Source organism: Rattus norvegicus, chromosome 6 (genome assembly GCF_036323735.1).
Source record: "Rattus norvegicus strain BN/NHsdMcwi chromosome 6, GRCr8, whole genome shotgun sequence".
NCBI classification, from domain to species: domain Eukaryota; kingdom Metazoa; phylum Chordata; class Mammalia; order Rodentia; family Muridae; genus Rattus; species Rattus norvegicus.
The window spans coordinates 59,101,550-59,119,505 of record NC_086024.1 but is presented as its reverse complement, the minus strand read 5'-3'; the positions used below and the strand labels follow the sequence as shown (position 1 = coordinate 59,119,505).

The 17,956-nt window shown below is 40.0% G+C and overlaps 1 protein-coding gene across 3 annotated transcripts in view; it reads right to left on the bottom strand.

Moving 5' to 3' along the window:
* Crppa (CDP-L-ribitol pyrophosphorylase A) overlaps window positions 1-17,956 on the bottom strand; it is a 276,760-nt gene that overhangs the window by 4,804 nt on the left and 254,000 nt on the right. Inside the window, exon 10 of one of the 3 annotated variants that reach the window (XM_039112669.2) lies at window positions 7,033-15,981. Coding sequence (XP_038968597.1) covers window positions 15,922-15,981 — 60 coding nt within the window. The 3' untranslated portion in view covers window positions 7,033-15,921. 3 annotated transcript variants of the gene reach the window in all.

Below are 17,956 nucleotides of genomic sequence, written 5' to 3'. Positions count from 1 at the left end.
GGATGGGTTAAGTTGAATTAGATAATTAGTTCCTGCCAAGACATAAGTACCACTTTCATGAATACTTTCTGCGCTGGCCATTGTTATGGTTTGTAAGCATCATAGATGCTTTCTTCTTCCCCTTGGTAGCTTACATAGCACTTTCCAATACTTTGAAGACCAGTCCTCAAGGAGAAGATTTTCAAATCAGATCCAGGTTGAATCTTTGAAACCCTTTGCGCAAGTTGTACATCGTCTTTAGTAACTGAAACGTACCCTCAACTTCTGGGAGGGAGCCAATGACAAAAGCAATGCCCTGTTGTCTTGGACTACCCTCACCAACAATGCATGTTGTCATGCTTGGTACTGGGATTTCTGTCATATAGTTGACTGTTCTTGAAGCAATCGCTATCTCCCCAAGTAGCACAACTTCATGGAAAAACTCTATGTGTATGTCTACACATACTTTGTCATAGTTATTTTTCAATTGCTGTGATAAAGCACTATGACCAAAACAGCTTATAAAAGGAAGTACTTAATTGCCTTTTAGTTTCAGCGGGTTGTAGTCCACAATGGCGGAGCAAATGCACGGCAGCAATTGCTGAGAGCTCACAGCCAGACCCACAAGTAGGAAACAGAGCAAGAAACACTGGAAACAGTGGGAGTCTTTTAAAACCTCAAAGCCCACCTCCAGTGAAATGCCTCTTCCAACAAGAACACACCTCTTTTATTTTTAAGATTTATTTATGTTTATGAATACACTGTCACTGTCTTCAGGCACATCAGAAGATGGCATCAGATCCCATTACAGATGGTTGTGAGGCACTACATGGTTGCTGCGAATTGAACTCAGGACCTCTGGAAGAACAGTTAGTGCTCTTAACCAATGGGCCATCTCTCCAGCCCCAAGGCCATACCTCTTAATCCTTCCCAAACAGATGTACCACCTAGGAACAAGTATTAAAATGTATGAGTCTATGAGGAGCATTCTCATTGAAACCACCACACCACACATTTAAATGTAATTTTAAGGAAATATAAAATGTAGCTTTCTCAAACCTCCTTAGTTAGTTCTCCCTTTTCCATCCCTCTTCTTCTGTATTGACTTCCCTTCCCTACATTTCCCATATTCTTCTTATTATTACTTCTATCTTCTTCATCCCTTTGTAGCACTCCCCCTCAAAAGCATTACTAATTTCTTTTTTTCTTTTCTAACAACATAATTTTTATTGATTATTTGGGAAATTGAATTAATATGCCCATATCACACTTACTTTATAGTACTTTCATGTCTGCTCTCACTACCCTGTGACCCCCTTCATAAGAAAGAAAAAGGGGAAAATATCACAAGTAAACCCGGTACCCTGGAGGCAGAGAGAGCTGGATCTTGGAGTTAGATACCAACAGTGGCCTACAGAATGAGTTCCAAAACAGCCAGGGCTTACATAGAGATACACTGTCTTTAAAAAAAAATAAACAAGCAAACAAAAAATAAAGCGACTGTTATTTTTTAACAGCTAAGACAATATTCTAATTTTATTCCCTAGCAATTAACTTTTGTGAGTAGAAACCTACTCACATGTCTCTCATATTAAAGTCTTGAGGAAGAAATTCTTATGAGACTTCTAAGCCTTTGGCAAGCTTTCTAAAAAATAAGTGAGTCTTTAAGTTGACTAGAACTGAGGAACTGACAGCAACACCCCCTAAACTCTTAGCAACTTTCTTCACTTCTCCAGTTCCACCTTGATGTTTACACCCAGAAAAGCTCTCCTTCCAAAATTAAATTGCAAAGAAGTGGCACCAGCAAGCACAAGAGTGGCTGATGACACAAGATGCTATGTTTATATAACTCTGTCCTTGTTCATTGCTTCTTTTAATTATGACAAAAGGCGACTTTGGGAGAAGTGATTTTCAGAGTACTTGATGTAGAAGATCTCTTTAAAAAGTAGTTTTAAAAATAATAACGTCCATCATTGTAGCGTGCAGATGTCATCCCTTGAGGAAGTGTAATTAAGTTTATGTTAGCCCCTGAGGATCAAACATGCAGACTTTTAGAACTCAGTTTTAAAGAACAGCAGGAAGTCTATGATGTCATTGTTCTTCCAATCTTTACAGACGACATGTAAGGAAATTTTTGAGATATTCTTTCTCCATAAACATAGGAATGCAATGAATTTTACTGAGAACCATAAACTTAAAAATATGAATCTATGTTTAGACTTCAGATGTCTCAGGAGATTTAAAAGTTCCTCTTGAAAAATAAATACTGTATTGTCTTAGCAAATTCCAAATTCCAAACTCAACATTAAACTCAGCTTCCTGGAGCTATAAAATCACTCTGAAATTAAGGTTGCTTATACTTGGATATTAATATCCTTCACCTTTACAAAACTTGCTTTGATAAATACATAACAAGTGTTATTCCTTACATGCCTAAAATCTGCAAATACCTAAAACAAACAAAGTATTAAAACCGTATCTATACATATATGGCTATATCTATTCATTCTCACTGCAAAGCATAAAATTGTCATGTAGTGGATTTTATAAACCATCAAGCATCTTGTTTCATTAATTTATATCATGAATATCATCACTAATATCCAATCAAAATTATTTGATGCTAACTTCCTCTTTACATATTCTATAGATAAGGGAAAAAGAAGTCTCATGGTGACACACTGTCACCTAGTGGAAATGTGATTAACTGTTCAGGACAGGTCAAAGTGATCACCCCTTGAAAGGTTTGAGGAAAAATAAGCAATGGCTCTGTCAAAAAGAAAAACATTTGAACATGGTCATATATTTTTATTATTAATGGGTTTGGTTTATTTGACATCTTACTGACCATGTTATTGGTGATTATTCAGAACAAAGAAAATTGAGAAATAGACAAAAACTATTTATCAAGGTCAAGAAAATAAAGGAAGGAAGGAGACAAAGACAGAGACTGAGAGAGACACACATACACAAGGGAGAGAGAGAGAGAGAGAGAGAGAGAGAGAGAGAGAGAGAGAGAGAGAGCGCATTTCTGCTTTCTTCTTTGGTGAAAAAGAAACAATCTCTCCCCAAAGTCTAGGTAATAAAATATTATGGAGAATGCATTTGGAGTCACAGGTAATCAGTCATCACACATAGCTTTTGTCTCCTTCATTTTCTGCCTAATACAGGGCTTTACAGTATAATTGATGCTCAATAAGTATTTGTGAAATGAATATAATATGAACAAAGGAATAACCTAAGGTTATTAAAAATAAATACAAAAGGATGTCTCAGGAGGCAGCACCAATATTTTACTGAATAGAAAATAGAGAAAGCGATAACAAAGGAGTTGATTAAAATTCGGTAAAATGTGGAAAGAGAAAACCCCAGATGTCTGGAGCAAGCAGTTAATTACTATGTCAGTTGCTTATAGGCCTGGAACTTGTCACACAGTCATACTTTATTTTTTATAACATAACTCACAGTACCAGTTTTATAATATAATAAGGCTGAAAATGGTCTTTTATACAATATCCTCTTTGATTAGAAAAACATTTTGATACCCTTGGTAATGGGCAAAGAGACGCCTAGTTGGTGTTCTATCAGTCAGGGGCAGAGCAGACGGCAGTCGTTTGTTCGTTCTACCTTGATGCCTGGTTTGGTGGCCCAATCTGTTTTATGTCTAAGACACATAAAGTTCAAATCAAATCTAGGTAGTGCAGCTAGGGAGGAGGAAGACAGACAGATACCTGAGGTCTGCCTTGCCACTTGAAGGAAGCCCACATCCCTACCCTCTGCCATGCTCTGCCCCAAGGCAAGGGCAGCCATAGATGCCCAAATCCCTGCCCACTACCACATAGTACAGAGTGGGAGGTGGAGGAAGACAGACAGAACTACAGTGTCGTGACACCCAGAGACCTGCCCTCTGCCACACATAACATGCAGGCCATAGGTACCCACTTACTGCTATATCACATAGCACAAGTGGAGGATGTCACGGGTTGGGGGAGCAACATACACATGGCCAGCCTGCAGTGAGAGCCACCACAATATGGAGTATGTCGTTGTGGTGGTTAGATCGAAAGAGAAGTGGAGCAGCTTGAGCATTACGAAGAGAGATGCTGGAGAGTTGAGGAGTAGCCTGTTGGGAGTGGACAGCCCCACCATCTGGAACCATGGTGAGGTTCTAACCCAAGTTGCCACTGAGGGCCATGTCTGGATCCATGGCTCCACAGTGGTAAGAGTTGGTGTAGATGTCCATGAATCATATTGCTACTAGAAAACAGGGGGATGTCCCTGGTTGGGGCAGGCACTGGAAACAACATGAATGTTTAGAGACTGCAAAACTGGCCCCACCTCACTGGCTGCCATGCTCTGGAGAACTAGCCCTAATTCTTACTTGTGGCAGCACTCAAGGAGAATCTGCCCTGCATTTTGCCCAGGCAGCACAATGGATAGCCCTGAGAGCAGGTGGGCGAGTGGCTCTGAAAGCATGAGTGTGGGAAAGCTGAGCCTGCCTCTTATCGGATGCCAAGAAGTGTCATGGGCACAGAAGAGATGACCCCTTCCCTCAACGGATGCAGCAGTCTCAAAAGCTTCCCACGGGTCCCTTAGTGTGGGAGACCTAGCCCTGCCCCTCACTTAGACAGGAGCACTTGGGAAAGCAGGCCCTGCCCCTCACCTGAGCAACACAGCAGAATTGACCATGGTCGTGGTAGTGGGGCACAGGTGAACCAGCACTAAGGTTGAGAGCAAGGGAAAGCTGGCCCCACCACTCATGTGCTACGGGGTGGTGTGGGTATGAGGGTTATACCCTCCCCCACCTTGCCTCTCACCATTTGTGGCAGTTAGGAGAGCTGGCCCTGGGATTATGAGAGTGAGTAAACTGGCTCTGTCTCTTATTGGCTGCAGCATTTGGGAGAATGGTTCACAGTAGAGCTGTAGTAGAACAGTGCTGCTCCTGGGAGAGATGGTGCAGATGAGCCAGCCCCGAGGGTGAGATCCATGAGGGAGAACTGGCCCTGCCATTCCATCTGTACTGTAAAGTGGCATAGATGTGGAGGTAATGTCCCCACCCTGGCCCTGTCACCTGCAGTAGTTAGTAGAGCTGCCCTCCTCACCAGGTATGAGAGGGGGAGAACTGGTCCTGTCCCATCACTGGCCTATAACTCATCTGAGCAACACATGGAGCACCCAGATGGTGAAGCCAGCATTGAGGGTACGTGAGAGGGAGAGCTGGCCCACCGCTCACAGGCTGCTGAAATTGGAAGACTGAGCCCCACCCCTCCTGTGGATGGTAGCATAGGGTGGCCTAGCCAGAGCAATGCTGTAGAGTGCCCTGGTGGGGAAAATAAGGTTCACTGACCAACTCAGTTGCTACCCAGGCCCAGACCCAGGGCTCTGATTTGAGCCATCCCAAAATCTACATCATCTGAGAATAGTTGGGGTGTATGAAAGGACCAATCCTGCTGATCTCCATGACATAGGATAACTGGGAGGAGGCCTCATGAGGATCCAATATTGATGGTGTCACAGAATCTAGAGATCTCAAAACAAAACAATGACATGACTCATTGCAATGTACATTTACAAGTAAAGATGAGTTGTCAGAAGGATATACTGCGAGACATACTGTATGCTCGTTGGTTGGTGGTCTTTCCACAGAAAATGGCTTCGCAGTAGCTATCTTTCTATCTCACATCCATTTCAAAGACTCAACTATGACAGTTTCCTTCACAAAGTACTCTATGCACGAGCAATTGGTTTTCATAGTTATACTCAAAATCTCTTAAAACTATTTTTATTGTAGTTGTATTCACAGGTACTGTTTTCTTAGTTAGATTATAAAATTCTAACAGAACTCCAAGTTGTATTCTACACTCCAAGTACTACTACCTTCATTCATGTACTCTATAAAGACTCAAAGTATTCCATTTATTGTATTACTCTATGAAAAGCTAGTTATTATATTACCCAATCTTCCAAAAACCTTGCTTCAGATGGATGCTAAGATAATTCTGATATATCAGAATTTTTAATTAAGTCACACACACACACACACGTATATATATATATATATATATATATATATATATATATATATATGTTTCAAATAGCCTATAAGTCATGAGCAACTTTTGACAAAGTGGTATGCCATTGTCATGTGCCAAATCATCCTTGAGATCTGTGTGATGGCATTATAAGGTGTGGGGGGGGGGATGACAAAAAAAGTCTTATATTGATTTAATCCTATCTGCACTTTTGAATCAGGCAGCATTCATAGCTCTCCTGGTGCATATGTCACCAGCAGGCCACAGGTTGGATGCACCCACAACTGTATTCCATTGATCATCTGAAAAATGTCAAAAACAAGGAGTTTGTGCTACGTTTCCCCTCTTATGAAACAACCGCTGCCCTGAGACAACACATACTGGACAACAATAAAACCCACCCTCTTACATTCTATTAAATGCTAAGAGTACATCAAATGAGAAGCACTGCTTTACACGGGGTAGATGCACCAGCAGGCAATCCACGCATTAAATATTATTTGGCAAAGAAAATGAATACAAACTCAGAAGGGGACTAGAGAGACTGCTTAGTGTTTGAGAGCACTTGATGTTTGGAGAGGACCTGGGTTCAGTTCCCAGTACCCATGTGGTGGGTCATGACTCTTTGTCATGAGTTTCGTGATCTGATTCCACTTTCTGTTCTTCTCAGGCACCAGGCACGTATGTTGTATACATACATATACGTAGGCAAAGCACCCATATACACATAAAACAGAAATTCTAAAAAATTCATCCAAGGACACCAGAGATTAGCCATGTTCTTCGGATGATCCTTCACATCTAAAGATAAAATGATAACTGATAAAGAGTTTGATTTTAGAGTATTTCTCTTTATGTGGATGGTAGCAGAGTAATAGCAAGCATTTCCTTTTTCCTTATGTGTATTGTGTGAGCCTGCACGAATATATGCATGTGTACTTATGTGTGCTACTGGCTGTGTGGAAGCTCAAGGAGGTTGGAAGAGGGTGTGGTGACAGAAGGCTGTATGCCATCATGGGAATGCTGGGAGGTACACCTGGGCCACGATATGCTGGGTTGCTGAGTCATCTCTCTCCAGCCCATCAATAATTTCTACTGAGGCAGAAATTCTGATAGACTCATTCTAGCTGGTAGACTCATTCTCATAAGACTTAGCTTCAAGTATTTAATTCTAAACCTAAAAAATAAAGAGAACGAAGATAGAAATCAGTGCAATTCAGATATGCCCTCCTAATAAGAACAATTGTGTGTAAATGTTGTTAAGTTTTTGCATATTTCCAAAAAAGAAAAAAAAAGTAGAAAAGAAAAAACAAAGTCCCTGGTTAAGAACCATCCGAATTTCAAGTGTTTAATAGGAGCAAGTAAAGTGCAAGTTTTTTTCTATAAAATAAGATTACTCTTGTCTTAAAAAAAAATCAATATCTTTCCAAGAAAAAAAACTAATAGTGATTTAAAAAAAAAAAACTGTGAGCTGCAACCAGCCTGCAAAAGAAATCTGGTCTGGTCTGGTCTGGTCTGGTCTCGTCTGGTCTCGTCTGTCAGCCTTAGCCTGCAAAAGTAATCTGGCAAAGTTGCTTTCCTCTGCGGGAACAGAAGCAACTGTGTCCCAAGGTCAGGGCTGGCACATGTGTTTCTTCCTGACCTGTTTCCCATCAACAGAGGATACAAAATGACCTGAGCACACAGGAAGTAGAAAACTTCATAGCACCACCAGGTTACATATCTTTCCCTGAAACGATGCTCTGTATTGAAGCAAGGAAACTTGGTAGGTACTTATTTTCACTCTCAGAGCTATAGAGATCCAAGGTCAGCAAAGATATCACAGAAGCAGAACAAAAATTATGTTTAATTAAAAGATGATTAGATGGCAATGTCTTCACTAACCTTGATATAGAAAATAATCTATGTCTTACATAACACAGGTTTTAAAACATCAGAAAATAGTGACAGGGAAGTGGTGGGTTTTAGTTACTGAAAAAGATGTGGAAGGGAGGACAAGAGAAGACAATGAATAACACATTCATTATAAAGGTAAAAAAAGACAGTGTGAGTTGGGTTGAGTTCACAATCTGAGGAAAGAGCTCATTTGATGAGATAGAAAATCATAAAAAGAACACCAAGGAGAAGCTACATGTCGATGGTGATGATGATGGTGGTGGTGATGATGATGATGATGATGATGATGATACCTTCTCTCTTAACATAGCAACACAGCTATTTCCAGGAGAGAGCACTGTGCTAAGCACAAAAGGATGCCGGTGTGAAACCTCTGGCATGAATACATTTTGGAAAACAGGAGGATCTGAGGCCAAGATTGTTACTGAAGACTGACGTCTGTGCTGTCTTAGTGAACTCAGAAGGCACACCTGCCAACTGAAGGCTTAGTGACAGACAAGAAAACACTTAGAAGTCCCTTCATCGATGGTGAGATAAATTCAGGGGACAGCAGAAAGGACTCTGCTCGTTTGATGATTACGTCACAAAAGCCTAACTAATCTACTTTTGATGATATGGTAAGATAGATTTGTGTTAGGGTTTTCTATTGCTTGGTTTTGTTTTGGTGCAAATGAATTATGTAATGAGATAAATAGGTAAATGTATAAATGTGCTCATAATTACAAGTTATAAATAAAACAATAGGCCAATTCAGGACCAAAATTAATTCACATTGGGATTTACAGACATAAAATAAAAAATTAAACTGTGCACTATATTTAAATAATTGAAATTCAAAAATAGTCAACCCTTTCAAGCATGTTTATAACTGAAACGTCTCAAGCATGTCCAGATTTGAAGCAACACTGACATATTTAAAACGCAGTGGGATCTAAGCAAAAGTATCTTTAAAAATAGATCACACAGTAAATTAGATACAGCTAAAGAGGAGATTATTAAAAATTAAAGAAGGAGTTGAGTTTAAGTATATAAGATAATTAAAATTTAAAAATCACAGTATTGGACAATGTCACTTAAAAAGTGTGAGATGATAGTAAAATAAAATGAATTAAAGGAAATGACATGAGGAGGGCTCCAGGGCTCCTTATGTGGGATGCATATCTGATATCAGTGGGAAGGGAGCTCCTTGGTCCTGTGGAGGCTCAATGCCCCAGAGTAGGGGAATGCTAGAGCAGTGAGGCAGGAATGAATGGATGGGTGGAGCGGGGTGGGGGGGATGGGGGCCACCCTCATAGAGGCATAGGAGAGGGGAGAGAGGGGGAAGAGATGGGGGTTATGGAGGAATAACTGGGAAGGAAGATATCACTTGAAATGTAAATGAATAAAATTATTAATCAAAAAAGAATGATATGAAGGAAGGCTAATTAAAATACTAATTTTAAACATCCATATAAATAAAGAGAATAAATCCCAAAATGTCTGAAGGTAAGGTGATAAACTTCTAAGTCAGAAGAGAGGAAGGGGGCAAAGAATCGCCAAGTCCTCCCTCCCAAGTAGCTAAAGCCAGTAGCAGTGGTCTCAGCATTTTTTCCTGAAATCAGGAGATAAAAAAGGTCAAATGAACCTGGGCCGCCTGAACACAATATGGTGATGTGAAAATTCCCGACTGTCAAAATGACTTAATAAAAGGAGAAAGAAAATAAGGGGGCACTACACTTTAAAAATACCTTTCTCTCATAACTCTGTCATCTCATAAACTTTGCAGCAACTATGGGCAAGAAAAACGGAGAGGACAAAGAGAAAACCGCAAGGTGAAGGCTGATCTAAAGTCAAAAGTAACAGAAGAAAAGCCCAACAGAGATGAATGAGGACACCACTTGCCTTACAGGGAGGAGCAAAAAGAGAGCTTGATTTGACTGACAGCCTTCCCTTGGAACAGAAGAGCACAGAGAGGGTCAGGACATTTTTGTAATTGGGTGATCATGGAGACAAAAAGCCAGAGCAGAAAAGTTAGGGTCCGAAGAACAAGGAGAATTAAGGAAGTGGAAAGTGCATAACTCCTTGCTCTAAATTCACCTAAGACCACATGTTTAAAGCCATTGGGTTCTGCTACTGTAACAGAAGAGGGCAGCATTGGTTTAGGTAAACAAGGCAAGCCCACAGGAGGAGGAGAGAATGTAATCACCCAAGGTAGTCTCACAAAGGAGAAAATATTTGACCAGCTCTCTTAACGAATTTCCATCCAGGAAATTGCCGATAAAGTGGAAGACTGTAGATGACACCTCGGTCTGCAGAGCACTTTCACATAAGCCGGACTGCCGATGTGTACCACGTTAGTGTCACACACTCACGTGACTGTCACACACTCCAATTAGAAGGAACAACCAGGGTGGGACAGCTCTGGAAGGGATTAGTAAGGACAGCAACTGAGACAGAGTGTGTGATAAGTGAGTGAGGGAACTGAAGGAAGCCGCAGATAAAATAACCTGATTCTCCAGGAGAGGGACAAAAGTGTTAAATGGTGGTAATTAAACATGTTTTCACAGAGGCTTGAGTTTATGTCACATGGGAAAAACAACAACAACAACAAAAACTAACTAGCACAGAAGCCTAACTGGCGATTTTATACAAAACAATTATGTGATGTTCATCCCAGTGGAGACCAAGCCAGGGAGAAGGCCCAAGGTCAAGAGGGCCTGGCTCTGTAAGTGTGGGGATCTGAGACTAAATAGCCAGAGGTACCTAAGTCAGGTGTGGATGTATGCATTGCACAAAGTCCAGAATTGGCTGCGTGCGTGAAGGGGCCGGTAGGAGGCAGTGAGGAAGAGGATAGCTGGGGGCTGCTGTTTACCAGCCTAGCTGCAAGTCCAGTGAGATACCCTATTCCAACCTACACAGCAGAGACGGATAGAGCAGTAGGCTGGACATTCTCTCCGGCTTCCAGACTCCCAACACACACACGCACATTTGCACATATAACATATACATGTAAACCACACACACACACACACACACACACACACACACAGAGAAAACTCAACAGTGAATATATAGAAAAATATTTCCTAAGTGCATGCCTATGAAAGGCCAAAAATATGCCACAGATTAAAGGAGTTGACAAAATAAGATGCAACATGTGTTTCAAAAAAATAAAAGGGGACTGTTACTTGAAGGTTAAATGATGGAGTCACATCAATATTAATTTCCTGATTTACATACAAAATTCTGGCTCAAGGGTCTACATGAGTTCCTTGTACTGGTTTTAAGTTCTTTTGGTAAAACTGAGATATTTTGAAGATGAAAAGTAAAAGATAACAGAAATACTAAAAAGTGAGAAAACAATTTTAATTAAATGGTTAAAAAATAAAAAACACCGCAAAGGCAAACAACCAGGTGAACAAAGTAAATCTAAATGTTTTTCTCACATCAACAAATATAAACACACAAAGCTCAGAGACAGAAACATAAAACTTGCTAGGTTGGATTAAAAACTAAAAGCTACCATTGGTACACAAAAGCAAAGGGCTGGACTTTACAGGACTAAAAGACATTCATAAGCCAGGCTCCTACCTAAAGAAGGTTTGGCTCTCTATCGTCACCAGAGGACTTTAGAGCAAATAGATGTCACAGACGTGTTGGTGTGTGTGCATGTGTGAGTGCAAGTGTGATCCACGAATCACTGGCTTGGACCTTTAGAACTACCCAGTCTGTTATGGATTAACCTGATGGGCCAGGGAGACATCCATGAAAAGACAATGCAGGGTCTCATTGCTGAAGAGTCATCTGCAAATGAAACACTGAGAAGCAGAAGAATGGGAGATAATGCCTTAAAATGGCAAAGGACAGGATCTAGAACAAGTGAGGCTGGCTTGAAGTTTAACATAAGAGCTACATATTCCATAGAAAGAAATGCAAAGAATCACCATTTTGTGAAACCTGGGATTTTTCAAAAAGAAATAAAAAGACTCAGTGGAACTTTAATGTCCTCTTCACATGCCAAGGGTATTGATGTGTGCTTAAAAACCTTATCTTTATAGAATTATTACTTGCATTGCTTTGCTTCATATCCTTTAAATGGTGACATTTATCTCTATAAATGGATTGACTTCTCTGTAATGCTAAAGAAAAGTCATTCCAACTGAAGAAGAAGAATAAGATGACTGGGTACCCTGTGCTTACACAGTAACAAAGACTTTCACCCCATCAAGCCACTCTGCCCTTCTCAGCCTTTTCCCTCATGATTCCTCCAGCTTTAACCAGGACCCCTTACCTTCTCTACCTCACAGTCCTCATTCTATCTTTGGTTTTAGCCCCACCTCCTCTAGAGCACAGCTGATCAGCACGGCTTGCTCCCAGCAAGAATTTTATCAAAGTCACTGAACCAAAAGCCCACGTCTGTCTCTCTTGGTATCTGTCTCTCTTGGTGTCTGTCTCTCTTGGTGTCTGTCTCTCTTGGTATTTTTTGTTTTCGTTTTGTTGTTGCTGTTTAGCATAGCCCTACTCTATAGCCTCGCCTGGTATGAAACTCACTGGGTAGCCTAGTGTGGCTTCAATCTCCTCATAACCCATCTGCCTCAGTCTCTTGAGTGCTAGAATGATAGCCATGAGCCCAGCTTCGATTTAATTTTACACAAATCCCATCATTTATATACGACAGATAGCTGTGCTTGAATTTGACAAATGTAGAGAAACCACAGATGACTAGAATCAAACTTACATTCACTTTGTAGAGCATAATCTCAGACGACAGAAAGAAAAGCAATGGTGTCAATGTCTCCTCATCTGAATTCCCAAGCACTGCCTTCCCTTCCTGCACACTTCCGGGGTGTGCCAAGCTCAGGTTTTGGAGGCCTACTACAGCAGTAGTTCATGGGGGAAAGTGTGCTTAACTTTCTCAGTGGGGATAATTTTTGTTAGCACTAAAGAAAAACAGATCTGTTTATAGTGATAAAGATGGAGAGTTCAATAGTATATAAAACAAAACAATTCAAGGAATAATTCTACAAAGAAATGGCTTTTGGACGTACATTAAACGTTTGGCATGTGAGGAGGAAATTTAAAGTTACACTGAGTCATTTTCCACAGACAAGCTGATCTATTTTATATCGCTAATGATTTTAAATTAATATAAAATCGAATACAACTATAAAACATGAACATCAGTAAAACATGATTATATAACTCAAAATCCTGGGAAGAGGGTGTCAGGATATAACAAACCACATGAGGTAAATTCCAGTAGTCGGACACTTATTCCAAGGGAAGGAAAATAGAATTTCTAAAGCTATATTATTAATCACCAAAAATGAGAGATTCTAAACAAGAAGCCAAATCTACAGAGCTTCAGCATTCAGTAGCAGTATCAGAGCCAGTCTTATCACTGAAAGCATGCTTCTACATCACGGAAAAATCTCCCTATCCCCACGCCATTGAGTGTTGCTCTTACCCATGTTGTACTTGAAGCCAAACTTCCTGCTGCGTTCTAGGACTATAGGTGTGAACCTTGGTAGGTCCATGATTTGTGTGTGTGTGTGTGTGTGTGTGTGTGTGTGTGTGTGTGTGTGTGTGTATGTGTGTGTGTGTGCATGAGCATGTGCAGAGCAGTGTCTTTAAATAGTATCAAATATTACTGTTCTTTTTAAGCATCAGCATCAGTAAATTTGCTATGTGGTATAACACACATTCACAGCTCCATAACCATTCTCCACAATTTATCAAGCTCCATTCTCTTTTATTGTATTAGTAGAAGCTAATGAGAGAACCAAATCCTCAGGGTCCATAATAAATCCCTAACAGGAGAGCTGAAATACTCGCAAGTCAAGGATTTGTAACTTCTAGACAAAAAGCTAAAAGAACATATGGTTTACCAAATGATAAGGGAATAAAAAGTAAAAGGAGCCTGTAAAACAGATGTAGTGGACTGAAAGCAAATATTTACTGAGTCAAAATGTCATTTTCTGTTACAGTCTTACGGTCATGCATATACATTACAAAGGTAGGCAGGAAGCCTTGTCAATGTCAGAAACTGTCAGGCCACAAGGTGATAAGCCATACGGGACAACAGATACCAGAGCCCAGCAAACAGAGCAAAGGCAAAAATAAAAATTGAAACCAAACACACATTGATTCGACTGTCACGGTTGATGGGATTTGGCAGGCTCCCTGGCAGGATCTGTTTTACATTGAGAAATAACGAACGTCTGCTTACCCTGCCGACATGTTTGCAGTGAGGTGTAGGACACAGGAAAGACTAAGCAACATTAACTGTTGCTCCAGCATTAGAATAAGCTGAAAAAGATCTGGGCAGAACACAGAGAGCAGCACATTAGTACTCTCTTGTGGCATCCTGGAAACCCAACAAAGGAAATGCTAACATGTTTTCCATTCTCTCAGCCGAAAGCATAATTCTCCCGTTTCCTGGATATACTAATTTCATAAAGAATAATTTAAGTGTTATATAGAACACACACAATCAAAAGGAAAAGACAGGCTGCAGAATCTTTCCTCCTTTTAATTGTTTATTCATTTTGATTGCAATTGGAAGGCCTTTAAAAAAAACAATAAATGCCTGGCAGCTATAAATAATTATGATCTAGCAGAGCAATAATAATTACAAGAAAGAAAGTGTCCATCTTGATTATACACATTTCCGGCGAAAAGAATGGGAGAGACTACCCCATACGGAACAGTCAGTTATGAAAGCAAAACCAGATAGGGATTGTTATAGTGCTATACTGAAAGCAGCTGCCGTTCCCAGGTCAGAGGAATAATTTCTATAACTACCCGCAACAGTCTTATAGAAGTGTATTCTTGTAACAAGATGCACAGCTTATTTCCAGGACTTAAAACAATGCAAAGAAAGCTTGCACAGGGATGGGATGTGCCCTGCTCAGGTGGTATTGTTTGAATAGCCAGTAAGTGAAAAAGACCACCACAGGCAGGAAACGTAAATTATTCAGAATGACTACGAAATCTGTCATTTGCCTTATTTGTTTAAAATTAGTTTATGCTAATTGAACAAAATGAAAATACCCAGTTTCGTTGTGAACTGTTCACAGCTTCCCCTGCTGTCCTCTGATCATGGACAAGCCCTCCTCCCATCACTGCCCCTTACAATCTTTACCCCTAGCCTCCTTTGAGCTCTACGTCAGTCTCCCTGTTTTTCTGTCTCTCCTGTCTCTAAGTTCCACACATGAGAGAAAATGTGATACTTGTCATTTAGAGTCTCCTGATGTCACTTAACATCATGATCTCCAGTCAACTCTGTTTTCCTGCAAAGGACATATATTTCGTTCTTGTTTGTGACTGAATAGAAAGGCTCTGAATAGACATCACAGCTTGTTTACTAACTCACTCTGGCATTTGTAGTGGCTACAGTACATGTTTTAAAAATAGATCTTTAGAGCTTATGAAAATGATGAAATGGCTTGGCTAATAGTTATGGAAGAAAGGTCAGAGTTTGTTTGCTTTTTGTGCCCTCCATGGAACATTGGGGAATTAACTTCATATGTAATAACAATGGCAAATTTCTTGCCATAACCCTAGCATATATTACCTTTTGGTCTTTATCAAACTATATGATAAGCATTTTTAGGTTAGCAAGCAAAGTAATGGGTTTCATCCTGACATCTGCACGCACATGTGATACCTCACTTTCCTTAGTCCCACCCCCCACTGCTTCTGTGCTCATCCCTCTTCCTCCTTCAGGCTGGTTCTCTTCTCTTAGCTAGTTCCACCCTTTGTCTTGCTACATCACGCCCACCAAAGTGCATATTTTAAGAAAGACATGAAACAGATTTTTTTAAAAAAAGAATAATAAATTTCTTGCTTTGAACTAAGCACAAATGCAGCATACTTTGCAGAAGATATTGCAAAGAGATTCAAACATCACGGTGGTAGTTTATAGTTTGCATATTAATAAAAAGATTTGGGAGACTACAACTGTTAAAGATGTACTTTAATATGATTGGTATTTAAACATTCTATAAACAACATTAATGACTTGCCATTTTCTTTAGTCTGGTATGTTGCTAATTACCAAGGTCCATGAAACTGAAGAAAAGTCCTTTAAAGTCTGGAAGAGACACAGAAGGTCAAAGGTCAGAATGTCTAAAGGCAAGCTGTCTGACCTGACAGGACTTGTCCTTTTGAGGCTGAACTGCAAGAACTTAGAGTTCTGTCTGTCCTACGATGTCTATTTCCACATCAACTGCAAGAGGCTGAGGATATTCTCTACAAATAATCCTTGCGGCTCCAATCTAAGGACCACACAAAACATAAGCCACCCAGTAAAACACGCAGTGATGATTCTGAGCAGCAGGCACGGACCGCGTGCCAAGTTATACAGGGCTTGGGGGCCCTGTAGAAAATGCTGCACCACGTTACACTCCATGATGAGCCAGGAGTTTGCATTTGCAACGGTTTCAGAACTTGCAGTGGTTTAATTTCCTTACTTCTAACTCTCGACTTTTCAGAGAAATGGCTTGACAATTTGAGAGACAAATATAAAAAGGTTTTCTTGATATCAAAATTTTACAACATGTGATTTTAGTTTGAGAAGCGATTATAAAACTCAAAATGTAAATTAAATTTGATTAAGCAACAAGCACCCTATTCTTAAACTGCTATTCATACCTTTTATAGAAACACTCAGATATCTGAACTGGTTTTTAGAATATAATCCCTTATTTTTATTGAAGGAAGGGGAAAGGAAGCCATGAAAGAATTCCTATCAATAAACTACAGTAGCACCTTACAACTTCTTATTAGAATAAGCATAAAGCTAGGGACTTCCTACCTAAGGGTGAGTGCTCTGCTTCTTCAGCAATGAGACTAAACATCACCTTTGTCCTTTACTCTGGGCCCCTCAGCATAATGTATGATGCATCAAAAGTAGCCACTACCTAAAGACTATACATGGACTGACCCTGGACTCTGACCTCATAGGTAGCAATGAATATCCTAGTAAGAGCACCAGTGGAAGGGGAAGCCCTGGGTCCTGCTAAGACTGAACCCCCAGTGAACTAGACTGTTGGGGGGAGGGGGGCAATGGGGGGAGGGTGGGGAGGGGAACACCGATAAGAAAGGGGAGGGGGGAGGGGGATGTTTGCCCGGAAACTGGGAAAGGGAATAACACTCGAAATGTATATAAGAAATACTCAAGTTAATAATAATAATAAAAAAGTAGCTCATGTATTACCTGAAACCCAGTAGAATAATTTAGAACTTCATTAAATAGAAACCAAAGTACGAAATAGAGAATAATCAAAACCAATTTGAAGATAACATGAGAAAGATAATAGCTGAGACGAGATGAGTATGGTAAGTTGCCAGAATATTGCAAACCTTAATAAATAATTTTTATGAATGCTCTAAGTTCCAATTTATTTAAAGAAAAACTATTTTTTTCAGAATTTCATAGAATGGGTTAAGAGATGAGAAGAATATATCAGAAAGTCAATTTTTCTTATTATGAATATTTCTTCTATAGGTGAACAAATGAGGACTAAGACAGTGGCAGAAGGCAAAGCACGGCTTTCTCATTTTAAAATGTAGAGATGGGAAGGATAGTGAACAGAGATGCACACGAGAATGTGCACAAACATAGACATACACAAATGTATACTCTGGGTGCATAAGGTATAATATCAGAAAAGAAAGGAAATGCTGTATTGTGATAGGAATTGTAGAAAATTCCCGAGAAACAAGAAAAAATGGACCCATGACCAAAACAAACAAAAACCCACGACAAACATGCCAAGAGTAATAAAAATTGGTTCTGTGTTTGTTTAACACAACAGGGACAGATAAAAGAGCAGAGAAAGATTCTACCCCACTCATGAGAGCAACCATCCATGGAGCTACAGACCATTCCCAACATATCAGAGTTTCATTTGTGAGTTTATCCATCTTATGGTGATATAAGAACAATACACATTCAATAGTAATGGCACTTCTATGTTTGAAGTTTTCTCTCTTCCCAGGTGAGCCATGTATCATAGGATAACCTCTAGAAATGCTGGGAATGGTAGCAAACTAAAACTCCATTG